This window comes from Paroedura picta, chromosome 1, assembly GCF_049243985.1.
Source record: "Paroedura picta isolate Pp20150507F chromosome 1, Ppicta_v3.0, whole genome shotgun sequence".
NCBI classification, from domain to species: Eukaryota; Metazoa; Chordata; class Lepidosauria; order Squamata; family Gekkonidae; genus Paroedura; species Paroedura picta.
In genome coordinates, this window is record NC_135369.1 from 69,542,175 (window position 1) to 69,568,365 (window position 26,191).

The 26,191-nt window shown below is 43.1% G+C and overlaps 1 protein-coding gene across 1 annotated transcript; it reads left to right on the forward strand.

Annotated features, from left to right (window-relative positions):
* On the forward strand, window positions 1-26,191 carry KCNK17 (potassium two pore domain channel subfamily K member 17). The gene is made up of 5 exons (XM_077341973.1): window positions 1-344; window positions 14,004-14,115; window positions 21,919-22,085; window positions 24,011-24,179; window positions 25,274-26,191. Exons 1-5 carry the CDS (start codon window positions 93-95, stop codon window positions 25,534-25,536), a joined length of 963 nt encoding a protein of 320 aa, XP_077198088.1. The 5' UTR covers window positions 1-92; the 3' UTR covers window positions 25,537-26,191.

Genomic DNA, 26,191 nt, shown 5'->3' on the forward strand with positions numbered 1-26,191 from the left:
GGGTGCCGCCCTCGCGGCCCCGTCGCTTTCCCCGCCTTCCCGGGCAGCCCAGCGGCGCCGAGAGTTCGCCCGCGGGCCACACGAGCCGAGAGATGGGCCGCGGCGGCGACTGTAGCGGCGGGACGCTGCCGGCAGCTGCTCTGCAGACGAGGCGCCGGGGCATTCCCACCACGCTGCTGCTCCTCTGCGCCTATTTGGTTTACCTGCTGCTGGGCAGCGCCGCGTTTTGCGCCATGGAGGGACCGGTGGAGCACGACACGGCGCTGAGGTTGCTGCAAGAGAAGTGGCAGCTGTTGGAGAACCACACGTGCCTTGACGGGGAAGCCCTCGAGCGCCTCGCCGAGGTACTTGTCCACCCCAGCCAGGCCAGGCCAGGCGGGACCGGACCGGACCGGACCGGGCCAGCCCGGGGGGGTGGGGGGCGGACGCGCTGTGGAATCCCGCTGACGGGCTCCGCTAGAGCATCCTCGAAGCGAGACAGCCGGCTGCTTTAAGGGCTTCCCGCTTCAAGTCCGAGCGGTGGAAGTGCTGCTGGTGGTTTCTCGGTGGCCAGACTGGAAACAGAGTTGCCGCTTTAAACCCTAAAAGGTCCTTAATTGGAAGAAAATGATGCCATGGAGGATTGAACTCTCTGAAGTTAGCTGGGTTTAAGACCTGGAAATCCGAGAGAACATCTTCGGGAGGCGATCCCACCTACCATTCTTTTGAGAATAGCTCAAAGGGTTGGAAATAATAGGGGCGCCACAGCTATTTGGAGAGAGCCCTGACATTGAGCATTCTGCCACGGGGCATCTCCTGGGACTGAACAGGAGGCGGCCTGCAAGGAGAGTCGAGTTGTTTTGAAGCTCGCTAAGGAGCACTGGCAGGCCGAGGTATGCTAGAGAGTTCCTTGGTGGCCCGTGGAGCACCGGTTAATTGCTTTGATTCTTGCTCTGGCCAGTGAAGGCTTGTGCTACAATAAACCACTTAGTCTTTAAAGGAGCCGCAAAGCTTGTCTTTCTTTTCAGACTTTGGTCTGATCCAGCCAGGCATTACTGGTGTTCTAATGCAAGAATGCATAATTGGGGTCATTTTGCACAGAGCAGTCAAAACAAAAAAAGAGGCTTGTGATTCCTTAAATACTGATTGAAGCGTAAGCTTTGGCCATGTGGGCTGTTGGGAGATTAATAATGTCTTAACTCTGGGGAAATCCTGTGTGCATTCTTGCCTTGTAAACCTAAACTAGTTGTGGACCACATGAGTTGCTAAAATGAACCAGCTGGGAACTGGAGCAGTTCTCCCAAGAGAACACGGAGGGTACTTGGTTGGTTTGAAGTGGGACTCCGGATAGGCTAAGTTATTTAATGAGTTTCCTAAGGATGAATTTAAACTTTTGGGCTATGCCTTAAAATGAATTCCAGCTTACAGTATTGGGTAATTTTTCATAAGCAATTTAGCCCAGATTTACAAATCCTGAAGTGAGGAAGTGGACTCCTGAAGTGACAGGATATATTAGGTCACACTGAAGGTGCGGGCTTCAAATTATTGATGCTCACCTGTCTAAATGATTAGTCCTATAAGTTGTATATATGGAAAGCTAGCACAGTAAGAAGTAGATTGCTGTAGACCCTTTTCCTGCTTTGCTGGTATTTTTTTTTAACTTGTGGGGTTTCCTGTATGGCACACATACCCCCTCCCATAACCTTTGTACCCAGAGGTGATCTGGACTATTCTACTACCTCATTCTGTGTACACCTAACATCCCCTTAAACCATGATATGTCTCACTTAGCCATTAGACATGCAATGTTAGCATTCCAGCTCAGCTTCTAATCCCAGCTACAGGTCTCAGTCATGCTATTGTATTGCATAAACCTAGTGCACTGTTTATGCCTTTTGCAGCAACAGAGTATTTTTAGGACATTCACAGGCTTTTTTTTTTTTATCCATTTGCTCCATTTTGTGGAATGGCTTCCTGTTAACTTCCTGTTATCTTCATATTCAAAAAACCATGCAGTATCATTTGGTTGAGGAGCTCTTTGTGTGAAGGATGCTGGCAGTTGGAGTTTGGCAGTGTTTTGTGATCGTGATACATTTTTGTTTTTAGATTGTTTTCAGGATACATACTGGGAGCTGCTGTGGCTTCCCTTCTTGCAGGGTGGGAAGACGAGATATAAATATTATTATTATTAATAAATTCACTTCATACTAATTAGCAGTCTAGTTATAAAACTGGATGTAAGCTCAGAAAGGGTACTTATGGGATTTGTTTCTCTATGTTGTGTTTGTTTTGTATCTTGACTGTGTTCGGTGGAGGCTGGATTAACATTTCCAGTTTTGCTCCATTTCTCCCGTTGACAGTCATATTAGGGGACATAACATGTTCCATTAACATTCAGAACTGTGGATATGGACAGATGGGTATGTTGGTGCCCCACAGTTTTCTTGCAACTATGTGCATAGATAGAAACGGCAGAGAGCCTAATTAGATCATGGAAGCTAGACACAAGACATTGCAGGACAATGTTGTGGTATGTTTTTGATCCTTGGATTTTTGTTGTGGAGACAAGTAGCTCACTGGTTTATGCTGACTTGGCAGAGAGCAGGAGGATGCGGAAAAATTCCAGTGAGGTAGATATGCTTTGCTGCTGCAAAAGAAGTTTCCTGTGGCATAGTCTAATCATTTATCAAACGTAAAAAATGGAATTCTGTAGTGAAAGTGTACACAATTTCTTTTTAAAACATGAGTCTTGACATGTGTCGTCATTATTCTCAAGTTTAGATGTCGCTCGTTCTGGTATATCTATCAGTACTGGGGGGGGGAGAGTTTAGGAATAAGTGGGAGTTATTTTTGAGAACTTGTTCTTACACTGTTAGATTACTTACTGCGAAAGAAGGCCTTTCCTAATTTCTGCCAGCTGTTAATAGGCTAAATGAACATGGAGCTTTCTGAATGATCTCTTCAGGTTAAAAAAGGCTTTTGCACTCAGTAGCCAAAGTGAAGTGTAATATAAAGGTGTGTCAAGCCATGATTTGTATTTCACCTCAGTTCTCCTGAACTGAAGTTTTTTTTGTGATTATTGATATGCCACCTAATGTGTTCCTTTGCCTTTGCAAAATAAACACAGAGATAGCACTTGCAACATAAGTGGATTTTTAGATGTGATATGGTACATGACAATAACAAGTACTGGCATAGATCAATGAGGAAGTATAAGGGTTATAGCCAGTGGATCAATAAAATTGAATTGACAGTCCTTTTACAGTGTGGTTTTGTTGTTGGTTCTTTAGATGATGAAAACTGCTAGATTGGTTCAACAGTTAGGGTAATCTGGAGCTAACTAATATTCAAGTACTTTAGTGTAATTGTTGGCTTCTGATGTTTTTCTTTGGCATACTGTGGCTTAATCTTTAGGGGGATCTTACTCAGTCTCAGAGAGAAGATACTCATAGTTGGCTTAATGGCTTCTTCAAGTTCTCTGGCTCTGTTGTTTCTTCCACATTAGACAACCCCTGAAAACCTGCTATAATAACTGCTCTGATGACTAAAGCAGCAGAAGAAGTTGAGTGGTAATACTCTTTTATGTCCTATTCCACTTTTCATGGGGAAATCCCATAACAACAGTATTTGGGAGAAGGTGCATAGTTTTCCAGGTTCAAAATGTTGCACTTCTATACTGAAAAAAAATGCATACAACCATAGTGGAAGTGCTGCTTTGAGGTAAAATAATGAATTAACACCGGTGTATTTATTGCATTAGGAAAGGATTGAGTGGAGATATTCTTAAGAGGCTCCTTACCCTTGAGCAGTGATTAGCTTGACAGGACTGTTGTTTGTTACTCTGAGGAATGAGTTTGGTATGTTTAATAAGGTGGATATATTTATCTGCTAGGTAGACACCAATGTATATATGAGGAAACACAAACAGGAGCAGGAAGGTGCTGATCATGGATATCTATTTTGAAGAACCAAGATGTCACATGTACAACTGAAAGTCAAAACAAGGAAGAAGCATTATATGAGTCAAATCCAAACTATCTAGCCAAATGCAGTTGGCTGCTTCCCAGGACCACAGAAGTTTCTCCAGCTCTTCTACCTGAGGTCCTTAAGCAGAAATGCTAGAGATGGAATGCCATGAAAACAATAGCTATCCATGGCTAAGTGACCTCCAAAATTGTGTGACACTAGGAAGTGGAACGTTTATGCAAAATGTCTGCTCTGCTGCTATATCCATTCTCTTTGAAAATGTAAAAACTGTGCATTGCATTAAAGCTTGGACATCTTGCAGTTCCCTACTGTATACAATATTAGACCAATGATCCTTCTACATATGTCATGTCTAGCCTAACTGGGGTGTTTTCCACAAGGATCTGGCTGGTTTAGTTTCTGCATTACTGCTGTGGCCACCAATACAGCACAGCAGTAGAACAATTTTCACTTGGAAGATTTTCCTGCTCTATTTCCCCAGTTTAGGCCATGCCCACTGCCCCATCTGTGCCATCAGAACTTTTATCTTTTAAAAAAAATCAACTTGACTCATAATTTTATTACAATCTGTATAATGTTGTTTGAATTCCCAGCTTTCATTTTTAAAAGCCAAGTCTATAGCCCCTTTCATCATGAGATGTTTGTTTCCCTTTATATTTCTGCAATGAAAGCTAGGAATTCAGATAACCTGGTACGCAGATTAGCACAGTGTTCTAAGTATATTCAGTTGCCAATTTAAGGCAAAAAAAAAAATAGCTGCTGGGAGAAAGGGTCACCAAAGGGATAGCCAAAATGTCCCGTTTGGGCAGGACTGGAAAAATCTGATTTTTTTCCACCCACGTAGTAGCCATCCAGGGTTTGCTGCACGCTTTACCAACACTTCTCAGGAAATCATTTGGAAAATATTGGACAAAATTGGAGGAAACCCTGATAGGTCCATGAATGTACTACAGTGCTGTGCTTAAGTGTGTGTGTGGGGGGGGGGGGGGGGGAGGGGAGAACCTGCATCCCAATTGCATTGTACCTGGTGTAAATAATCTCTGTGGGCTGAGCTGTTCCCAAGCTCTTCTGAGATCTATCTATCAGCACCAAGAACTGAATAGGGAACTTATATATGGAGAACATGGTAAAAAATCTCCAGAGATTGAACAAGAATATCAAGTAGAAGAATCTCAAACTTGATTGCTTAATTCAGATGCTGTGATTTCACAACAGTGCTTGTCTGTCTTTTCTGCTTGACCTCCATCCGGTACATAAAATTAAAAACATGATATCAGTTCATGACTTACTTCCCCTTCCATACACAAAATGACCTCTTGGTTAGCTGTAATCCTCTGACTCGTGACATATTTTTAATATGTTTTTTTTTTGTATTAGTAGTATGCTAACCCCTGCTCTACTGACTTCGTTCTTGATACCATAACATAACAACCAGCCTTATTCATCTTTTTGTACCCAGTTGCAGTGAGTGTACTCTGTCACAGTGCAGAGTGTCTAACCTCCAAGCATGATTAGACATATACAGAGGAAGATTGGCTTCATATTAACCATAGCTCTCCTTTTTTCCTTCAAACAGCTCTAATCTAAGGTGACATCTCAGCTCTAGGTGGACCCCCTCTGAGGGGGTTGCATGTAATCTCTGGCATCATGTAAAATATGTTCTGGCTAAATGCTGTATTAAATAAATTGTGATTCTGATTCTAATATCAGACCAGTTTTAAGTCCCTACTGTGCCATGGAAGTTTGCTGGGTGACTTTTCACCAGATACTCTCTCAGCTTATCCTGTTTCACAGGGTATGAGGATAAAAAGGTGTTTGAGAGTAGTCAGCAAGTAGCCACACCATTCTGACAGAAAATGTTCCTTGAATTCTCAAAAATCATTAGCTGCTGCAGCTTGGATGATAATGTCAGTTCTAACCATGTCTACTACCAAACCATATATGTGAGGGACAGATGGGGGAAAGGATAACAAATGAGAGAAGCACAAAGAATGAAGTAAATCTGTTTTTTTTCCCTATGGCACTGTAGGAATCAAAACCCAAAAGGTAAATTGATACATGTTATCATAAGAATAAGACAGAGGAAAGCAACAAGAATGACCTGGGTCCTGGTGACCAAACTCTATGAGGATAGGCCGAGGGACTTGGGATTGTTCTGGAGAAGAGGAGGTTGAGAGGGAACGTGATTGCCCACTTTAAATATTTGAAAGGTTGTCACTTAGAGGAGGGCAGGGAAAAGTTCTTGTTGGCAGCAGAGGATAGAACCCTCAGTCATGGAGAAACAATATTGGCAGCTGGATTTATCATGGATGCTTTAGGCTGATTGTGCATTAAGCAGGCGGTTGGACTAGATGGCCTGTTTAGGTAAGGTGTGAAAATCTTTATCTCCAACTATATGCTGTGAATTTACCTTTTGCTTCACTGCAAGATCAAAGATGCTATTAGTTCTTTTAAGAAATATTAATTTATATAGTATCAGTATAGAACAGCATTCCTTCTGTAAGAACATGATAAGGAGCAATTATTGTTATTATGTTTCACCTATGTACCTGAAATATTGTCTTAAGATTAATATTAGCTTCCGTGTTTATTGTTACTTATCTTCATGAATATAGTTGAAATTTCCACCCTAAGAGGGCAAGGTACAGTTAACTTCAAAGCAAGAACCCAAACCCACTTGATAATCCAGCTTTCTAGAGTGGCAGACTCTTCTAAAAAGAAACGTTGATTTCTGATTTGTCTATCAGATTTCAGATTTGAAATCAACTAAAAATGTGATTTCAATTTTGACTGATGCTAGAATATTCACATGGTTAGGAATTGCCATTTATCAGTACGAAATACATCATAGTTTTATCCTAAGGTAGTTTAGTATTTTCATTTCTCATGCCAAAGTGGGTAGTTTTTTTCCAACATGCTTTTACATCATGTGATTTTTACTGGCATGTTATAAGTATTTGGGTTTGTGGGATTTTGGCTCCCAACATGGTGTCCTTTCTTTTACCATGATGCTATAATTTTAAAATGAGAGATGCTATAAGACTATAAGATACTATAATGTGTTAAACTGATTGATTAGGGTCTAAATTTAAGCTAGAATCAATGCATGTTTACAAAGTTTGAGTCCAGTGGCATCTTTAAGACCAGGAAAGTTTTATTCTGGTATAAGTTTTTGTGGATGCACACACTTCTTCAGATACGATTCATACTCAGGACAGCTTATCTGTACCATATAAATAAAATGGTAAGGAGATGGTGGGAGGAGTTGGGCCTCACCATTTACTGGCCAATCAGGTCACCTGTAGGGCTTCTGGCTGTGTCCTCCTCCAGCCTGATTGGCTGTCTGCCCAGCAGCCACCCAATCAGTGTGTGTGTCCCGCCCATGACCATCTCACAGTTTTTTCACCTAATAGTTCTTTCAGTTTGTCAGAGTCCAGCACCCCATGAGTTAGCCGCTCCTGGCAGCTAATTCCCCCCTCCCTTCAGGCCTGCTGTGAAGGAAGCCTCTAAGAGCCCCTGACTGAGGTGAGGGAGGTGTTTCCAAGAGCAATGTAGAGGAGTCTGTGGGCATACTTGCACTTTCCTTTTGAGGTGGGAAAACTTTCCCCTTCTGCCTAACCATTGGCTGACAGGAAGGCCACAGAAAAGCCTCACTTAAAATACTGCTGTGGCTGGCCTTGCTTCTGGAGGGAAGATGCAGCCAAGCCATGTGTATTTCTTCTCTGTGACTCTCTGTAGTTTTGAGGTCTACTACACACAGGGTTGTTGTGCAGATAAAATTGGATGCTGTTGCAGAGGTTATTTTGCCTCCTGTTTCATCTGTACAAAAACCCAGTGTTGTAGGCCTCAAGTGTTTAAACTCCACAACAATCTGTGTCGGAAGCCTTAAATGTTTCTTCTGCACAACAACACTGGCCAACCTCTTGTAGCCCTTTCTGCCTGGGGAGCTGATCTCTCTGCAGGTGAGCTGTAATTCCAGGAACTCTCCAGGCCCCACCTGGAGGTTGGCTACCCCTGGGTTGGAAATATTGCTGGCAATTTGGAGTTGGTTCTTCAAAATGGTACAATGCCTCAGAGTCCACCCTCCAAAGCAGTCATTTTTGCCTGGGAAGCTGATCTATATAATCTGGAAAAGAGCGGTAATTTCATGACCATTCCAAGAATTTTGCATTGTGACCAAGAATGTTGTCTACCACAATATCCTCCTCTGATCTATGCACACAACAGTCACACCACACTTCCCACAGGTCAGTCCTCTTCCACACTCTCCTAAACCTGAGGAGTACACATCCTTGCCACACATCTCTCCACTCACACACCCTCATTCCCGGCCACGCCACCACAACCCACACAACACCCCCCTGCAGCCACACGTCCTTCCAGACTGGACATCTCTCTACTTTTCCCACCCTCATGCTCTAGCATCCATCGTATTCCTGGATACAACAGGCTTTGACCCTAGTACCTTGAATGAAACTTGGTGAATCTTAACAGTGCTACTGGACTCAAACCTTGTTCTGCTGCTTCAGACTAGCAGAGCTAGCTGCCTTATTCAATGCATTATACTGATTTGGCCAGGACTACAGAGACTTCAGTCATAGCACTTCCTGGTGACAGTGGGCCACTAATACTCACTCTGTCTCAAGTTAGCCTGCCTCACAGAGCTGTTAATAAAGATAAAACTGAGGAAGGAAGAACCATGTGCTATGTCAAAATATGACAGATATATGGAGGTTTCCCATCTTCCCCCCCCCTCCCCGGATCCTTTCAATATAAACTACTGGATATGCAATGGGAGCTTGGTGGGAGGCACCGGGCAAAATGGTTTTCATAGCTAGTGGTATTTTTTCTGTACCTGCTTAGAGGTTTGACCATAGTTATAATTTGTTCAGAAGCTTACATGTGTTCCGCAACAAGAACTTTGACCAGTGAAGTCCAACGTACTTTTATGTATGTATCTGGGGAAGAAAAGAGACGTCCAGTTTCTCTTGGTACCTGTTGTTGTTGTTGTTGTTGTTGTTGTTAGGTGCAAAGTCGTGTCCGACCCCATGGACAATGATCCTCTGGGCCTTCCTGTCCTCTACCTTTCCCCAAAGTCCATTTAAGTTTGCACCAACTGCTTCAGTGACTCCATCCAGCCACCTCATTAGGCTCTTCTCCAGGGAGTCCTTCCTTCTCATGAGGTGGCCAAAGTATTTCATTTTCATCTTCAGGATCTGGCCTTCTAAGGAGCAGTCAGGGCTGATCTCCTCTAGGACTGACCAGTATGTTCGCCTTGCAAACCAAGGGACTCACACGAGTCTTCTCCAGCACCAGAGTTCAAAAGCCTCAATTCTTTGACCCTTGTCCTTCCTTATGGTCCAACTTTCACAGCCATACATTGCAACTGGGAAGACTAAACGCAATTTTGATGGCAGGGTGATATCTCTGCTTTTTAGGATGCTGTCTAGATTTGCCATAGCTTTCCTCCCCAGGAGCAAGCGTCTTTTAATTTCTTTGCTGCAGTCCCCATCTGCAGTGATCTTGGAGCCCAGGAAAATAAAATCTTTCACTATCTCCATTTCTTCCCCATCTATATGCCAGGAATTGAGAGGGCCGGACGCTATGATCTTCGTTTTCTTGATGTTGAGTTTCAAGCCAACTTTTGCACTCTCCTCCTTCACCCGCATCAAAAGGTCTTTAGTTCCTCTTCGCTTTCTGCAATTAAGGTGGCTTACAATGTATAAAACAGCAATGATAAAACCACACAAATAGGCTACAATTTAAAATCTCCTATTAGGACTGCCAATAAATAAAGACTGAATAAGTTGAATGGATTTCTAAACAAAACAGCTGGAAAGTATCCATATAAATGCGATAAGCAGGTGCTTGGACCATGCATCTGCACCAGCATATAACCAAGATAAAATATGGACAATTTTGTCTGCAAAATAAGTAGCAAATTGATCACAGCAGGCCATCATGTGCTTAGAGTCTAGTTAATTGGGGCTATGCTGTAAAAGTCTCCCAAACCACATGAAAGAGCTCAGATGGACAATTATGTGCAGACACGGTGGTGGCAAAGAAATATTGCCTTTTCACCATCACCACCACCCTATACTGTGCTCAAATATGGTCTCTATGCTACATTCAATTAGTGTTACTCTGAGTTTTCTACCAGCAGTGGTGTCGCTTTTGTCCTTCCCATTTCATTGCCATAATTTCCCCAGTGAACAAGGGAGATTATTTGGTACCCTGCAGGGAGGAGCCCAGGCCAACAGCCCAGGCCAACAGCCCAGGCCAACAGCCCAGGCCAACAGCCCAGGCCAACAGCCCAGGCCAACAGCCCAGGCCAACTCAGTAGCTGAGATGGGAAAATCCCCAAGTGCCAACAGGAACCCACCAGGTTCCATCAGACACATGGGGCAGACCATGTTCATGAGTTCCTCACACTTATGGAGGAAAGAGAAAGCAGTAAGTCTGAACTCTTATCACTCTCAGTGCAGTCCGTATAGTCAGAAGTAAATCTGTTAAATTTAATGGGACTTGAATCCTAACAAGGGTGTTTATTATTGTAGCTTGTGCTACCTATAAAGAACTCTGTACCAAAAGCACAGAGTTTAATGTGAAATACAGGGCTTGGGAAGATGGGCAGGAACAATGGCAAAAATAGAATCTTGACATTAAAAAAAAATGTGTCGGCATCTTGTATTGTATTGGGGAAAGCTGAGAGAATGTAATAAGATTGGTAAAAATAGATTTTGCAGAAGGATGAAAAATGGACATAGAAAATGATTTTATGGGCACATGTATAACAATAAGAGTTGACAATAGTTTAAACAGGGAACGTGGAGGGGGAAAGGAAAACAATGAAGACACTGGAAATAAAATGACTCAGTTGGTCATTTTGTAGCTTGTTTTTTATTTTATAGCTTGCTTCCTCTTACTTGAAGTACTTCTCATTTCTTAAAGTTGTTTCTTTTTGTAGCCAGCCAACTGCAAAAAGCTTTTATTATAAGGTAGATTTTGGGTTAGCTACTTTCATAGAATTATACAGTTGGAAGGGGCCATACAGGCCATCTAGTCCAACCCCCTGCTCAACGCAGGATCAGCCCTAAGCATCCTAAAGCATCCAAGAAAAGTGTGTATCCAACCTTTGCTTGAAGACTGCCAGTGAGGGGGAGCTCACCACCTCCTTAGGCAGCCTATTCCACTGCTGAACTACTCTGACTGGGAAATTCCCTCTAGATATCTAGCCAATATCATTCTCCATGTAGTTTAAACCCATTACTGTGGATCCTGTCCTCCTCTGCCAACAGGAAACTTTCTCTGCCCTCCTCTAAGTGACAATCTTTCCAATACTTAAAGACAGCAATCATGTTCCTTCTCAACCACCTCTTCTCCAGGATGAACATTTGCAAGTCCCTCAGTTTTTCCTCATAGGGCTTGGTCCCCTGATCATTCTCGTCACTCTCCTCTAAACCCTCTCAATTTTGTCCACGTCCCTTTTGAAGTGAGGCCTCCAGAACTGCACACTATACTCCAGGTGGGGTCTGACCAATGCAGTATTCAGTGGGACTATGGTATCTTGTGATTTTGATGTGATGTCTCTGTTGATGCAGCCCAAGACTGCATTTGCCTTCTTTTCTGCTGCATCATACAGTCTGCTCATATTTAGCTTACAGTCCACAAGTACCGCAAGTTCCTGTTCACACACACTGCTGCTCAGAAGTGTATCTCCCATCCAGTATGCATGCTTCACATTTTTGTGACCCAGATGTACAACTCTATACTCCTGCTTAGTTTCAAAACTGTCTGGTGCAGCACTGCTGCTAGGTCATAGAGAAGAAGCATAATTCCCTGGGGCATTTCATTATCAAGTCTGGGGTGAAGGGAGACACTCCAGCACTTTGTTTCCTGCTACAGAATGACTTTCACCTTAGCTGAGGACAAGCAGTTCTACACCTAGTTAAAAGATGTCTTCACCATTTCAAACAGCTTAAGAATATAAGAAGGACCGCATCAGACCATTGGTCCACCTAGTCCATGCTTTCCTGATGGCCGTTCTGGATGGTCCATGCTTGATGGCCCTGGAAGGGATTCCAAAATGGGAGGGAGTTCATTAATTTTAATATATATTTTTTAGTTTGTTAAACATTTATTAGGTGATATAACTATATATGGTCATGGTGGCCCACCCCCTACTAAAATGGCCAGTGATGGGCCTGGAGGGGGTAGGAAGGGGAAGGTCTCCCAAGTGAGCATGTACACAGCTATGCTTCCCAATCATATTCTGCATGTTCATGCCACTTCTCAAAGCCTGAAGAAAGTTTTGGGGGTTTCTCAATGATAAAAATGTTGAGGAATGCTGATCTAGTCTTACAGTGGCCAACCTATTCCTCTGAATGGCCAACAACAGGGCACAGAGGGCACAGAGTGATGTTACCTCCTGGCTCTGGGATTCAAAGGTTTAGTGCCTCTGAATGTAGAGGTTCCCCTCAGTCACCATGGCTAGTAGCCACTGATAAAAGTAATTTCCTTTAAAGCTTTTGATTCCTGTGGCCATCACTAGGTCTTCTGTCAGTGAATTCCACATTTTAATCACTCTCTGTTTAAAGTAGCATTTCCTTTTGTCTGTCCCAAACCTATTTCCCATCACCTTCTTTGGATGCTCTCCTGTCCTAGTATTTTTGCATGCATTATTTTTTAAACCTCTCTCATGTTGTTCCTTAGACCAGCGGTCCGCAAGCTTCCGCTTGCTGTGGACCACTGCGGCAGAGAGGGCAGCCCGGGGGCCCGCGCACGCGCGGCAGCCCCAACGCATGCGTGTTTGCGCCGCCGCCATGTCGGCGGCCGCAGCTTCCCCTCCCGGCCCCTCCGGGCCACGAGCTTCTCTTCCCTCCCCTCCCGAAGCGAGAAACTTGCCGGGCCGCGAGCTAATTGGCCGCTTTGGCGGCCGCTTTGCTCGCGGCCTGGCGAGCTTCTCACTTCGGGGGGGGGAAGGAAGAGGGAGCCGTGGCCCGGCGCTGAGGCCTTCGCAGCCTGGCGCCGGGCCGCGGCCCGCGGGTTGGGGACCACTGCCTTAGACATCTGTTTTCTAAACTGAAAAGTCACAGGCTCCTTAGTCTTTTCTCATAGGGAAGGTTCTAATAATCTTTCTCTGTACTTCTTCCAGCTCTGCAATATTCTTTTTATGATATGATGACCAGAGCTATAAACAGTATTCCAAATGAGACTGCACCATAGATCTATATAGAGACGTCACAATACCAGCCATTTTATTCCCAATCCTTTAAAAATAATATCTAACAAGGAATTTGCCTTTTTCACCGCTGCAGCACATTGGGTTGACACTTTCATTGCATTACCCACTATGACCCTAAGATATTTTCCCTCTCAGTCTCAGCAAGTTCAGACCCCCATTACCTTTAAGTTGGGATTTTATGTCCCAGTGTGCATCACTTTGCACTTACCAGCATTGAACTTAATTTTCCACAGTGTCACCCACTCACCTAGTTTGTGGAGGCCTTCTTGGAGTTCTTCATTTTGTCTGTCCTGAACCTTGCTTTTCACCATCCTGCATAACTGCGTCATCTGCACTCGGCCACTACATCACTTACCCCCAGTTCTAGATCATTGATAAATAAGCAGTGCTCACCCCCAATACCAGTCTTTGAGGGACCTCACTACTACATCCCTCTGTTGTGAAAACTGTCCTTTGACTCCTATATTTTGCTTCCTGTCATTTAGCCACTTTATAATCTATAGGCAAACCCATCCTCTTATCCCTGACTGCTAAATTTACTCAGGAGTCTTTGGTACTTTGTCAAAAGCCTTTTGAAAGTCCAGGTATAGAATGCCTACAGGTTCATCATTGTCTATGTGTTTGTTCACTTTTTCAATAATCTCCAAAGGGTTGGGGAGGCAGGACTTCCCTTTGCAGAAGCCATACTGATTTTCCCTCAGCAAATTTTGAGCCAGTATGTTGTAGTGGTTAAGAGCAGTAGGCCAAGTCTGCATAGGAAGTCTCACCCTCCTTCTTTGTCTTCTCTTTGCAGCAGATCATCGAGGCCTACAAGAATGGACTTATCCTTAAAGGAAATGCAAGTCTGGGACGATGGGACTTTGTTGGCTCCTTTTTCTTCTCTGTTTCAGCAGTAACTACAATCGGTAGGAATTCTTTCGTGCCTGTTCTGGGGAAATTCTATAAAGAAACTGGAAGCGTTTCCTTGAAGACCTCTGCCTTCTTTTGGGGTCTTCAAGCAGCCATGCTGATGTAATGTCTGGGGAAATCTTTTTCCTCCCTCCACTAGTTTGTTTTACATTAAGACATCAGGCTAGTCTGCTTAATAACCAGAGGGCAACATTATTTCTACCTTGTTAGGTACTTCAGAATCCTAGAATAAAGTAGGTTTGATCCTTTGAGATAAGTACTTTTTTGTGGTAAGTACTTGTTTTTCCAGTGTAGGGCAGATTCTGGATCACTGAATCATCACTAATAAATAAATCATTATAGTGTGCCCCATGTCTATAGTTTCAAGGCACTCTGAAGGGACAGTTGGTTTCCCAGCTTTGTTCATAGCTTGTTCATAGAATGTGTCCTTGTTTTTTTTTTTTTTAATTCAGCTGTATTTTCAGAATTAGTGGTGAATACAGAAGTTAGCTGGTAACTGATGTTTATGGAATAAGTTGAAACAGGATTTTTAAATTCCCACAACAGATCCATTCTAAAATGTGCAGGGATTCGTCCCTGGAATAAAAGATCTGTCTTCTGCTTCAGCTGGAATTTGAGTTTCCTCCTGTTTGGTGTTTCTCCTCTGTAGTACATTTTCCCAAATCAATAAGCATGCATCTCTGTTGCAAATGTGGGCAACCCATTTCCTTTCAGCCTGCTTGGTGTAGTGGTAAGGAGCATGGGCTTCTAGTCTGTTAAGCCGGGTTGATTCCCCGCTCCTCCCCCACATGCAGCCAGCTGAGTGAACTTGGCCTCACCACAGCACTGAGAAAGCTGCTCTGACTGAGCCGTACTATCAGGGCTCTCCCAGCCTCACCTCCCTCACTGGGTTAGGGTATTTGTTGTGGGCAGAGGAAAGGGAAGGTGATTGTAAGCTGCTTTGAGACTCCTTCAGGTAGAGGAAAGTGGCATATAAGAACCAACTCTTCTTCTTCCTTTTGTTAGTCTTCAGAGGTGGAACTGTATAATGTTTGTAACACTGCTAGGATTTCTCCATGTTGGTCAGCGGTCTCATGGTCTTCAGTGGGAAATTTGAGGATATTCACATGTCCTCCTTTGGGATTATATGACTTCCATATATTGATGGTCTTGATTCGTTTTCAGACATAAAGCAGCATGGAGTTGTTGCTTGGGGAGTCTGGGTTGTTGGTTTTTAAAATTATTATTATTATTAATTAAATTCCTATACCACCCTTCAGGAACTGGCCCAGAGTGCAGTACATCATACAGTTAAAATAGCTAACATAAAATAACATAACATAGTAAAACATTAAACAGTTAAAAATGTATTTGCAGCATCTACAACCAGCAGTAGCATGAGTTATCGTCATTCAACCCAGGAATTGGTTGCTCTCAGAAAATCTGCCAGATTAAGATGCATCCATGGGGGGAGGGGGGTTGTTTGTCAGAGAGGGCCTGTAGATGCTATGAGGACATTGGCCCCAACCAACCGCTTGGTGGAAGAGCTGTCTTGCAGGCCCCGGAGCAGAAGGAGGGTGCACAGGTGAGCACAGCTAGATCTTGCCTCTGCACCCTGCTTATTTCCTCAGAAGCACTTTGTCTGCCTCCCCTGACACTTCCCTTGCAGCCAGGTCACTACTAAATCAGAGAAAATAGGGATGTTACCATATTTCAGAATCCCACTATTTCCGTTTGAAAACCGCACTTTCTGACATGAGCTGTCCCTACTTGAGAAAGAACTGCAAACATCTTCTCACATCCTTTCACCATCCCAACAAAAATTGGATAGTGCTGCTGTCATTGAAGTGGTCATGTTTTGCATCCATTGCATATAAATGGTATAAATAAAGCAAATTTGGAGCTCAGAACAATAGCAAGAACAAAAATACAAGCAGAACAAAAATGCATGCATCAACAACATATGAAAACAGGTAGAAAGACATAAAAGTATATGCACTGAGCCCTGGAAGAAAGAGGAATTCAAAGAAAGTCTGTAAGGAAATAAGCTGGTGTGTGTGGGGGGGGGGGTGGGGAGAGTAGTACCCAGATTCCTTTTGCTCTAATAATTGGATCATTCTATTTTGTACAGATTGCCTAGACTCAAACAAATGGGTCTGAGACTGCCAAAGACCCTCTGACTCTGACTTGCTTCTCTTGTTACGTTTTACAGTGTAAAAATAACATTTACGTGCATGCATCTGTTGGCCTGCAAGCCCACATACATATCGGGAAACAACTTCTACTTGTAGATATCCCCAAGTAGTGCAACAGTTCTTGCAGTAACATACCACATACAATTTCAGACCTATAGATGGAAAAGAAGAAACCTCCCTTTTGTCTTTGTTTTTTTACATGTCTTCAGGTAAACCACAAGATGGCAGTATAGCATCATTCTATGTCTGTTTTCACTGGTATTTCCAAAAAGCAGAAGAGAAATAGCAAAACATTTGATTAGAACTTGCATGTACTTTGTCTTGAAACAGAGCAGTATATTTGGAGCACTGATACAGTTCAGAATATAGTAGTCTTGGGTGCCTATGGAACTATAAAAGACATCCTTTCTTCCCTTTCACATACAACTGCCAACAGTTGTCCCTTTCCTCAGCCTCCCACAATTGTTATGTTAATTACTGCACAATTGTGCTTCCCGTGAGCAGTTATCCCAGCATATTGCAGGCTGAACTTAGGCTCATTCAGAGCTAAGGAATCGATGTTCAGGGAAGGCACATTTATCCAATTTATACCTGTTACGACTATTCTGTCCCAGCCATTTAAACCTAACAGCTGAGTGGTGCAGGGTCCACTACTCAGCTGTTAGGTTTGAATGGCTGACAGCCATTTAACCTTTTGATTTTGCTCCCCATCCCTTCAAAGAAGGGGCAAAACCAAAAGGTGAAAAGAAGCCCCTTCTTGGGCAATCCCTGCCCCTCTCTGTAGTGAACTATGGGCAGGAAAAAGGGGGGAAGGAAGTCCTTTCCCAGGCAGTCCCCCCCCCTTTCTTCCAGCTGTGGGAAGCCATGACTGGGAGAAAAGGGGGAACAAAACTTGCTGCACTGGTTTGGTTTGGGTGGAGCTCGTTCTGTTCAATTCTGTTTAGGGCAGGTTTTCTCCAGCAAGGTTTCATGAAACTCTAGGGTTTCTCAACAGCCCTGGGTTTCCTGAGTTAATTAATTTTTAATATATATTTTAAAATTGTTCAATATTTATCGGGTGATATGACCATATGCTATCATGTTGATCTCCCCTCTCAAAATGACCAATGATGGGCCTAGAGGTGGTGGAAAGGGGAGGGGCCCCAGATGGGCATGTATACAGCTATGCTTCCCAACCATATTCTGCACCATCGCATCACTTCTGGGGTTTCTTGAAGGCTGAAGAATGTTTCAGAGGTTTCTCAGTGGGGAAAAAAGTTGAGAAAGGCTGGTTTAGGAGCTTCATTCTGTGGCCACTCCAAACTAAACCAAACGACCTTTTAAAAAGTTTGTTCCCATCCCTATTGGCCAGTGCTCCAATTCAACTCTTTCATAATATATTCTCAATCCACTTTCAATGCATAGTTGTTGTTCTTGTTAGGTCCGAAGTTGTGTCTGACCCATCGTGACCCCATGGACAATGATCCTCCAGGCCTTCCTGTCCTCTACCATTCCCCGGAGTCCATTTAAGTTTGCGCCGACTGCTTCAGTGACTCCATCTAGCCACCTCATTCTCTGTCGTCCCCTTCTTTTGCCCTCAATTGCTCCCAGCATTAGGCTCTTCTCCAGGGAGTCCTTCCTTCTCATGAGGTGGCCAAAGTCTCTGAGTTTCATCTTCAGGATCTGGCCTTCTAAGGAGCAGTCAGGGCTGATCTCCTCTAGGACTGACGGGTTAGTTCGCCTTGCAGTCCAAGGGACTCACAAGAGTCTTCTCCAGCACCAGAGTTCAAAAGCCTCAATACTTTGACGATCGGCCTTCCTTTCCAACTTCCTTTCACAGCCATACATTGCAACTGGGAATACCATAGCCTTGAATACACACACTTTTGTTGGCAGGGTGATATCTCTGCTTTTTAGGATGCTGTCTAGATTTGCCATAGCTTTCCTCCCCAGGAGCAAGCATCTTTTAATTTCTTTGCTGCAGTCCCCATCTGCAGTGATCTTGGAGCCCAGGAAAAATAACACCTATCACTACCTCCATTTCTTTCCCATCTATTTGCCAGGAATTGAGAGGGCCAGATGCCATGATCTTCATTTTCTTGATATTGAGTTTCAAGCCAACTTTTGCACTCTCCTCCTTCACCCGCATCAACAGGCTCTTTAGTTCCTCTTCACTTTCTGCCATTAGAGTGGTATCATCTGCATATCTGAGGTTGTTGATATTTCTCCCTGCAATCTTGATCCCAATTTGTGACTCATCTAACCCCGCCTTTCTCATGATGTGCTCCGCATACAAATTAAATAGGCAAGGCGACAGTATACAGCCTTGCCAAACTCCTTTCTCAGTTTTGAACCAATCAGTGATTCCATGCCTGGTTCTCACTGTTGCTTCTTGACCTGCATATAGCTTTCTCAAGAGACAAATAAGATGCACTGGTATTCCCATCTCTTTAAAAACTTGCCACAGTTTGTTGTGCTCCACACAATCAAAGGCTTTAGCATAATCAATGAAGCAGAAGTAGATTTTTTTCTGGAACTCCCTAGCTTTTTCCATGATCCAGTGTATGTTGGCAATTTGATCTCTAGTTCTTCTGCCTCTTCAAAATCCTGCCTGTACTTCTGGAAGTTCTCGGTCCACATATTGCTGGAGCCTAGCTTGTAGGATTTTAAGCATAACTTCACTAGCATGAGAAATGAGTGCAATGGTGTGGTAGTTTGAACATTCTTTTGCATTGCCCTTCTTTGGGGTTGGAATGTAAACTGATGTTTTCCAATCCTATGGCCATTGTTGAGTTTTCCAAATTTGCTGGCATATTGAGTGTAGCACTTTTACTGCATCATCTTTTAAGATCTTGAATAGTTCAACTGGAATGCTGTCACCACCACTAGCTCTATTGTTGCTCAGACTTCCTCAGGCCCATTTGACTTCACATTCCAGGATGTCTGGCTACAGGTCAGTAACTACCTCATCGTGGTTATCAGGGATGTTAAGCTTGCTCTTGTATAGTTCCTCTGTATAATTTTGCCACCTTTTAAAAATTTCTTCTGCTTCTGTGAGGTCCCTACCATTTTGGTCCTTTATCATACCCATCTTTGCATGATATGTTCTCTTCATATCTCCAATTTTCTTGAAAAGATCTGTGGTCCTCCCCATTCTATTGTTTTCTTCTATTTGTTTGCACTGTTCATTTAAAAAGGCATTCTTATCTCTTCTAGCTAGTCTCTGGAATTCAGTGTTCAGTTGGGTGTATCTTTCTCTTTCTCCCTTGCCTTTGACTTCCCTTCTCTCCTCAGCTATTTGTAAAGCTTCCTCAAACAGCCATTTTGCTTTCTTGCATTTATTTTTCTTTGGGATGGTTTTAGTTGCTACCTCTTGTACAATGTTGCGAACATCTGCCCATAGTTCTTCAGGCACTCTGTCAATCCATAGAGCAGAATGAAACAGCTTAATTCTTTTTTGCATAATACTCTCTACAGCTCTCTGTTCCTACAGCTGCCATGTCAAACACTGCTTTATCCTTCAAAACTCAGATAATTGAAAAAATCTGGCATGTTTGTCACTAGAACTGCCAATCTGTGTTTGAAGAGGCAGTTGAAATTTCATCACGGTAAACTGATCTGTGCTGTGGGGTCATGTGGGTGTCTCCCACATACTATTTTTGTGCTCACTGGTGTTTGCTTTAATGTTTTAATTTGTTTAATGGTCGGTGTGTGTTTTCATGTAACATTTTTTTAGAACAACTTCCATTTGAGTAGTTTGGTTTTATGTCAGAATCTATGTTTTTAGTACATGGCTTGCCACCTTCTCCTCTTGTGCTAACAAGTGTGCTGGCCAATATAAATGAAATTGGATCAAAGCAAACCATACTTGTGGTATAGCAGTGCAAGCCTTCAAGGGTTTAACTCCCCCCTGCAACTCTGAAACTTCACAGGATCACATTCTTCCAGGGCAAATGTAATTGGAGTCAAACTGCATGTTCAGAAGATGCTAGTGTTACAATCCCCAGGAGAGTCATACCGTTTCAGAATGGGGGAGATCTTGCATGTCTGTTCTTTTATACTTTCAAAGAGCCCTCCACACGCACAAAATACAGCATTTGGGAAGCAGGGCTAACCCATAAGGCAATGTTCTCCCATTCATTGACTGTTAGGGCCAAACCAAACATGATGTGGGAGATCTGAGACTGGATTTCCAGACATTGTTTCCTTTACTTGCAAACAGTGATGTTGCTTCATGTTGCATTATTATTGTGATGATGGCTGTTGACCATCATGGGCATAGATCTCCTCTTTTCCTTGGTAATCTCCTTTTTTGGAAGGTGCCACAGTGAATCAACAGCATGAGGAAATGCAAATGGTACACTGAGCTACCATCCATTTTTTATTTTCTGCTGGCTAATAACAGAAGAATGAAGAACAGTATAAGGACTATTCTCTTATCCTCAGCAGGATGACTGATGTTATTGTGTGATGCATTGGAAGGGTTTAGCTTGATTGGAAATGTGACTGGAAGGGGGTGGATGGGTGGTCAGTGTTAAGCACCTTGCACCTGGGAGGATGTCATGAGCCAGAGATTGACAGGGAACATACACATTTCAGGCTTCAACATGGCTATTCAAAACTAAGTCCTAATTTACTGGAACTTCACTTCCAAGTATATATGAATTACATACAGCCTTAAATATGACTCAGGAATTTTGTTTGCCTGATCACACGGTGCTAAACCCATAACTAGCAGATATGTTATGTATACTCTGAAGTGCAAAATCCTCCACTCTACATTTAAACAAAAAGGTGGGTTTTTTTCTTACACTTTTGTTTAATCCTATCAAAGAGGAAATGGTTTCTCAATGTTTGGTAACACTAACATTTGCTTGCATCATACGTTGGCCTCATTTTTTCTAGTATATACCTGACTGTTCTTAATTTAGTTGATTATAGGCCAGAGGTTACAGAGAAGTAGCTGAGCCTTGTGCATTTATAACCACTGACTCCTTGGTATAAACTGCACAGAGATTTTATTCCAACCCCAGGTCGATTCAGTCCCTGCCCTCTACACAGAATGCGATTTCCGTTTGGATTTTGGCCGATTTAAATTTTCCTTCTGCAGCAAGAAAGATTGATCCGGAGTGACCCTGCCTTTATTGTGCAATATCTTAGAGTGCTTTTAACGTTCAATATTTTTCAAATCCGGATTGGGAAAGCAAGCTCCGTGGTAGAGAACCTCTGATAGGTCACACCTGGTCATGTGACCAGCTTGCCTTAAAGGATTTCTCTCAACTTGGTCCTGTTGGTCCTGGATTTTTTCTCCCGTCTCTGCCTTTTTCGATCCTCTCCCCCCCCCTCCAAGAAAAGAAAGAGGCTCCCTGCCTGGGTCCTCCCCCCCCCACCTTCAAGAAAAGAAAGAAAGAGGCTTGGCTCCCCCCCCACCTTCTGAGCCTCCCTAACCACGTGCAGAACACTTTCCTGTTTCAATTGGGGGGGGGGGAAGAGGAAGACCCGAGTTCAAAGCGATCTGAATTCAACAGGATTGACAATGGAATAAACAAAGTAAGTGCAGACTCTGCCCTTGAGTGTTAAAAACTCTGCCTGCTGCAGTAAACCAAGATTGTTGCTGTACCGACCTGACTGTTTTCTCCCTTCCAGGCTATGGGAACTTGAGCCCTAGCACAGTGGTTGCACAAGTTTTCTGCATCTTCTTTGCCCTTTTTGGGATCCCCTTAAACCTCGTGCTCCTGAACAGGATAGGACAGCTGATGCTCTCTGGTGTTCAGCAATGTGCCTGCCACTTGGGTGAGAAGTTTCATTGGCAAGTAAGTGGTGCAGGTTCTCTACGGATTACTTTGGCCAGGATAATTAGTTAACATTAAGTGGCTAAGAGCAGTAGCAGTTTTCCTGCTTTGGCTTAATTCTGCAGCAGACCATTCACCTGCCCGTATGTTTTAAGTAGAGGCCACATTTGATGCTGTTCATGGGCTAGGAATCACTAAGGAACACAGGTCCATAGTCAGAAATGTTCTGTTGAGGTGATATGAATACATGGAAATATGATTCCCAAGCCGCCTAAACCCTGACATTCACAAGGCCTGGAGCTATCACTTTGGATAGTTGCTGTAGTACTTCCCAAACCACTGTGTGTTACACGGTATCATTGTGTAGTCAAAGTCATGTGGCTTTGAACAGAGAGGCTACTTACCAGTCTAAAGCTTTAAAAATTACATGATAATTAGTTATATATTGAATGCCAAATGTAGCTGGGCTTTCAGTGCCACTTCTTGCCTTCCATCTCCAATTTATTTGTGCATTAATTATCATAAGTAGGCATAGATGAAGCTGTATGCTTGCAGTATCACCCACCATCAGCTTTCTATGGAGTAGTTATTTGCTTATGATCACACTATGAGTCTATTGTAGATTTGATCTGTGTATTGGCATTATTTTCTCAAAAGCTGCTGCAGAGTGTAAGACTGTGGGGTAAGAGTTGGTGGGGTTTAAAACTGCCTGGGCATGATTCCTACTCTGTCCTTTGGCCCTCTGTGGTAAAGTGCTACTTTTTCTTCTATAGAATCATAGAGTTGGAAGGGGCCATCTAGTCCAACCCCCTGCTCAATGCAGGATTAGTCCTAAGCATCCAAGAAAAGTGTGTATCCAACCTTTGCTTGAAGACTGCCAGCCTTTCTATGAAAGGCTCTGGAATTTAAATCTGCCTGAGCATTGCACATCCTTGGTCCAGATATTTTGAGGAGGGAGGGTAAGGCCAGGAGCTTCACAGTGTGGTTATGCCTTGATGAATAAAAGCTATTCTGCAGATGCTCAAGAGATATGCATACTTTTACATAGGCAGGTTGCCGTAAGGTAGCATTCATGTCTGCTTCTCTCCCTTCTCACATGATCCCATGTGTCCCTGAAGCAAATATTTCACAGAGGAGATGACCTTAAAATATTATAAATCTCACTTCAAAATGTTCATATTACAGTGATTTTGTTTTCAAGGAGGGCATGCTTCTCATTACCCCAGACTTTTGAGTGGATTCTTATGAGCTTGATATTCCATTCTGGGTCCACTTTTTCAGATTCCAGGATTTTGGGGCCATTCCTGCCCCCAAGCAGCAGGAGCTGGAAGGCAGGGAAAGAGAGAAATCCTGCCCTATCAAGCTATTATTTGTTGGAACCTGTGTTCTTTACATTTTAAAGGGCTATTATTTTCTATGAGAACAGCTCTTCTCCAAACTAGCTAGGTCTACCTCTGTGAAAACAGTGCTTCCCGAAAAAAACATGAGGATAAAAGTGATTTCAAAGAACCAGAAAACTCCTGGGAAATAACCAGAAAAACCTGAGTCAGAAACTGAAGGCAAAAGGAATATGTGTGGAAATCAAGGAATAAACTGAAGCCATATTGAGCTAGAACTGATCAGAGATGGTTTATCCCAGTAGCACTTGCTACGGGCCATGTAGTGCTACAGTTAGGGGGCCTTCACACTGTGATTGCCAGGGGTCTTCATACTTAGGCAGCTTGCAGATTGGAAGAATGAAAAAAGAAGCTGTCAGTTGTTTCCAAAGTTCCTGCTATCTCTGTGAAGGGTGCCCTGCTGCTACAGCACAACTAACAGCCTTAGTGGAGCTCTGCTAAGGACCCACAAATCCTTCAGGGCTGGAACTGATAAGGAAAACCCCTTGCAGAAAAGCCCTAGTTGCCTGTTGTATGGTTTCTGATGAGTTTGTTTCTTTGTCTTGCTAGAAAGGAGCTGCTGTGTTGACACGGACCTGTGCCTTGGTAGCTGGGCTTTTACTGTTCCTTCTGCTGCCTCCTCTGTTATTCACTGCCATAGAAGGCTGGACCTATGAACAAGGATTCTACTATTCCTTCATTACTCTCACCACAATAGGCTTTGGAGATTATGTAATTGGTAAGTAATTCTGCCATCCTGTGAGCTGTATTTTTTTTATTCATGAGATAAACCTATTTGTTCATTGTTTGGTCAAGTATTTTTCTTTTTAACTACATATTTCATTGTGGACAGACAGATGACCTCTTCAGAATGTCTCCAAAGACACCAGTAACTACTCTGTTTCTTCAGGTTAAAGCTTCGTTCTGATGAAGAGTGCTTGCACTCGAAAGCTCATGCCTTAAATAGATCTTGTTGGTCTTAAAGGTGCTACTGGACTCTGATTTTATTGTGCTTCATTAGATGCTTCTGCAGCATTTCTCCTGAAATAGGCTGCTCTGTTTGAGCATGAAGAGCCTTTGCATCTTTGATCTCAGGACAGTTTTTGTGTCTCCTCCACAAACAGCCTCACTGCACTTAGCTGTGATGCTCTTCTGTTCACAGAGGGAAGCCTTTAACTCTCAGACTGAATTTCTGAAAGGAAGTCTCTCTCAGTCTCTCACATAAAAAGAGACAAGAGTAGGCATGATTATCAATACCCAAGACTATTCAAGGCACCAAGGACAAGAACTAGGAGCATTCTCCTCTCATAAAGGCCTGGAGTGGGCTTTCTTCCAAATTTATGACTGATGCTCATTTATTTAAAAAGGCTGTTGTGTTGTCTCTCTTCCATCCCTCTCAGTGGTCTCATATCTGCTTACAGGGATCTTGTTGGGGGTGCAATGTGTTCTTGTGCTAAACCGATACACATAGCACTGTTCAAAAGTTCTTGAAATGTCCAAACCATCTTGCCACACTTTCCCTGCATATCATTAAAGAATTGCATCTGTGTCACCGAATCAACTTGGCAGTCTCTTTTGGTTGCAGATCCCCTCATAGCTTAGCCAATAAAATAACAGTTCTATATGTCCTTTCTGTTGCTCTCTGCCTTGGTTGGTACCTCACCCATTCTTGGGTGGTTCAGACTTTCTGGGTTTTAAGTTTTACCTTTTTCAATCATCAAAACATTCTATGCCATGCTTTGTATCTGACTGGTACCTTTAAAATTCTCCTTGTGAAAAAAGTGATGCTGTACACCTATGAATAACTTGGATTTTCTCCCCCTTCCCCTTTAGGTATGAATCCTGATCGCACTTACCCTGCCTGGTACAAGAATGTAGTATCTCTCTGGATTCTGTTTGGGATGGCCTGGCTAGCCCTGATCATCAATCTTTGCATCAGCTTATTAGAAAACTCTAGTGACCTCTGCCGGTGCTGCAAGAGGAAGAACAGAGATGTGGAACAGGAGCTAATAGATGGAAACCAAAATGCCAATGTGGGGTCTGAAGATGAGCAGAGCTACAGTGTGAAGACCACCAAGCCAGTGGTGCCAGATTGAACTGCATGCACTGTTTGTTTTTTCTAGTGAAGGGTTTTTATTATCTTGCTAGCCTTAATAGAGCACAGTGGTTTAGCACTAGTAGAAGTTTAACTATCTGAAAGAATCCCAGCAGAGGTGACTGGACACTGTGGCTGCGATGGAAATAAACTATGTTGTTTTACATGTGAGATTTTTTAAAAGTGAAAATGAATTGCTGTGGAAGAGGATCAAGTAATTGCCATCGTATGGAAGCCACAGAAAGGCTTATTTGCTGTAATTCACAAACTGAGAAACCTCAAGCTTTGCTACCCATCTACCTATGTGTGTGGGGGTGGGGGTGGGGGTTGAGCTGAGTATGTATAGAACTTTCTCCTAAGTATAATGGGCTACCTCTGTGTGAGGGGCAAAAGGGTTCTCACTTAGAAATAAGTGGCTAAAATAAGGCCATCTGCCTAACATATGGTTGTACAGATGCTCTAAAGAATATTCATTTTACTACAGAAGACTTCTATAATCTTGCAAAGCAAGTTGGGCAGTCAGTGTATAAATACCAGGAAACAACTTTTTTAAAAAACCCAATTATTGTGTTACATTTTCAGAAAACACACAGTTGAGTCCAATAAGATGCACCTTGTATTATCACATCCCCTAAATAAAGTTTTGGGTCCACAAA

Excerpts from the sequence above, each read along its gene's own strand:
- KCNK17 (XM_077341973.1), top strand. The coding sequence starts at position 93 with ATGGGCCGCGGCGGCGACTGTAGCGGCGGGACGCTGCCGGCAGCTGCT. Across the intron at positions 345-14,003 it reads CCCTCGAGCGCCTCGCCGAG|CAGATCATCGAGGCCTACAA; the intron begins GTACTTGTCCAC and ends TTCTCTTTGCAG. Across the intron at positions 14,116-21,918 it reads TTCAGCAGTAACTACAATCG|GCTATGGGAACTTGAGCCCT; the intron begins GTAGGAATTCTT and ends TCTCCCTTCCAG.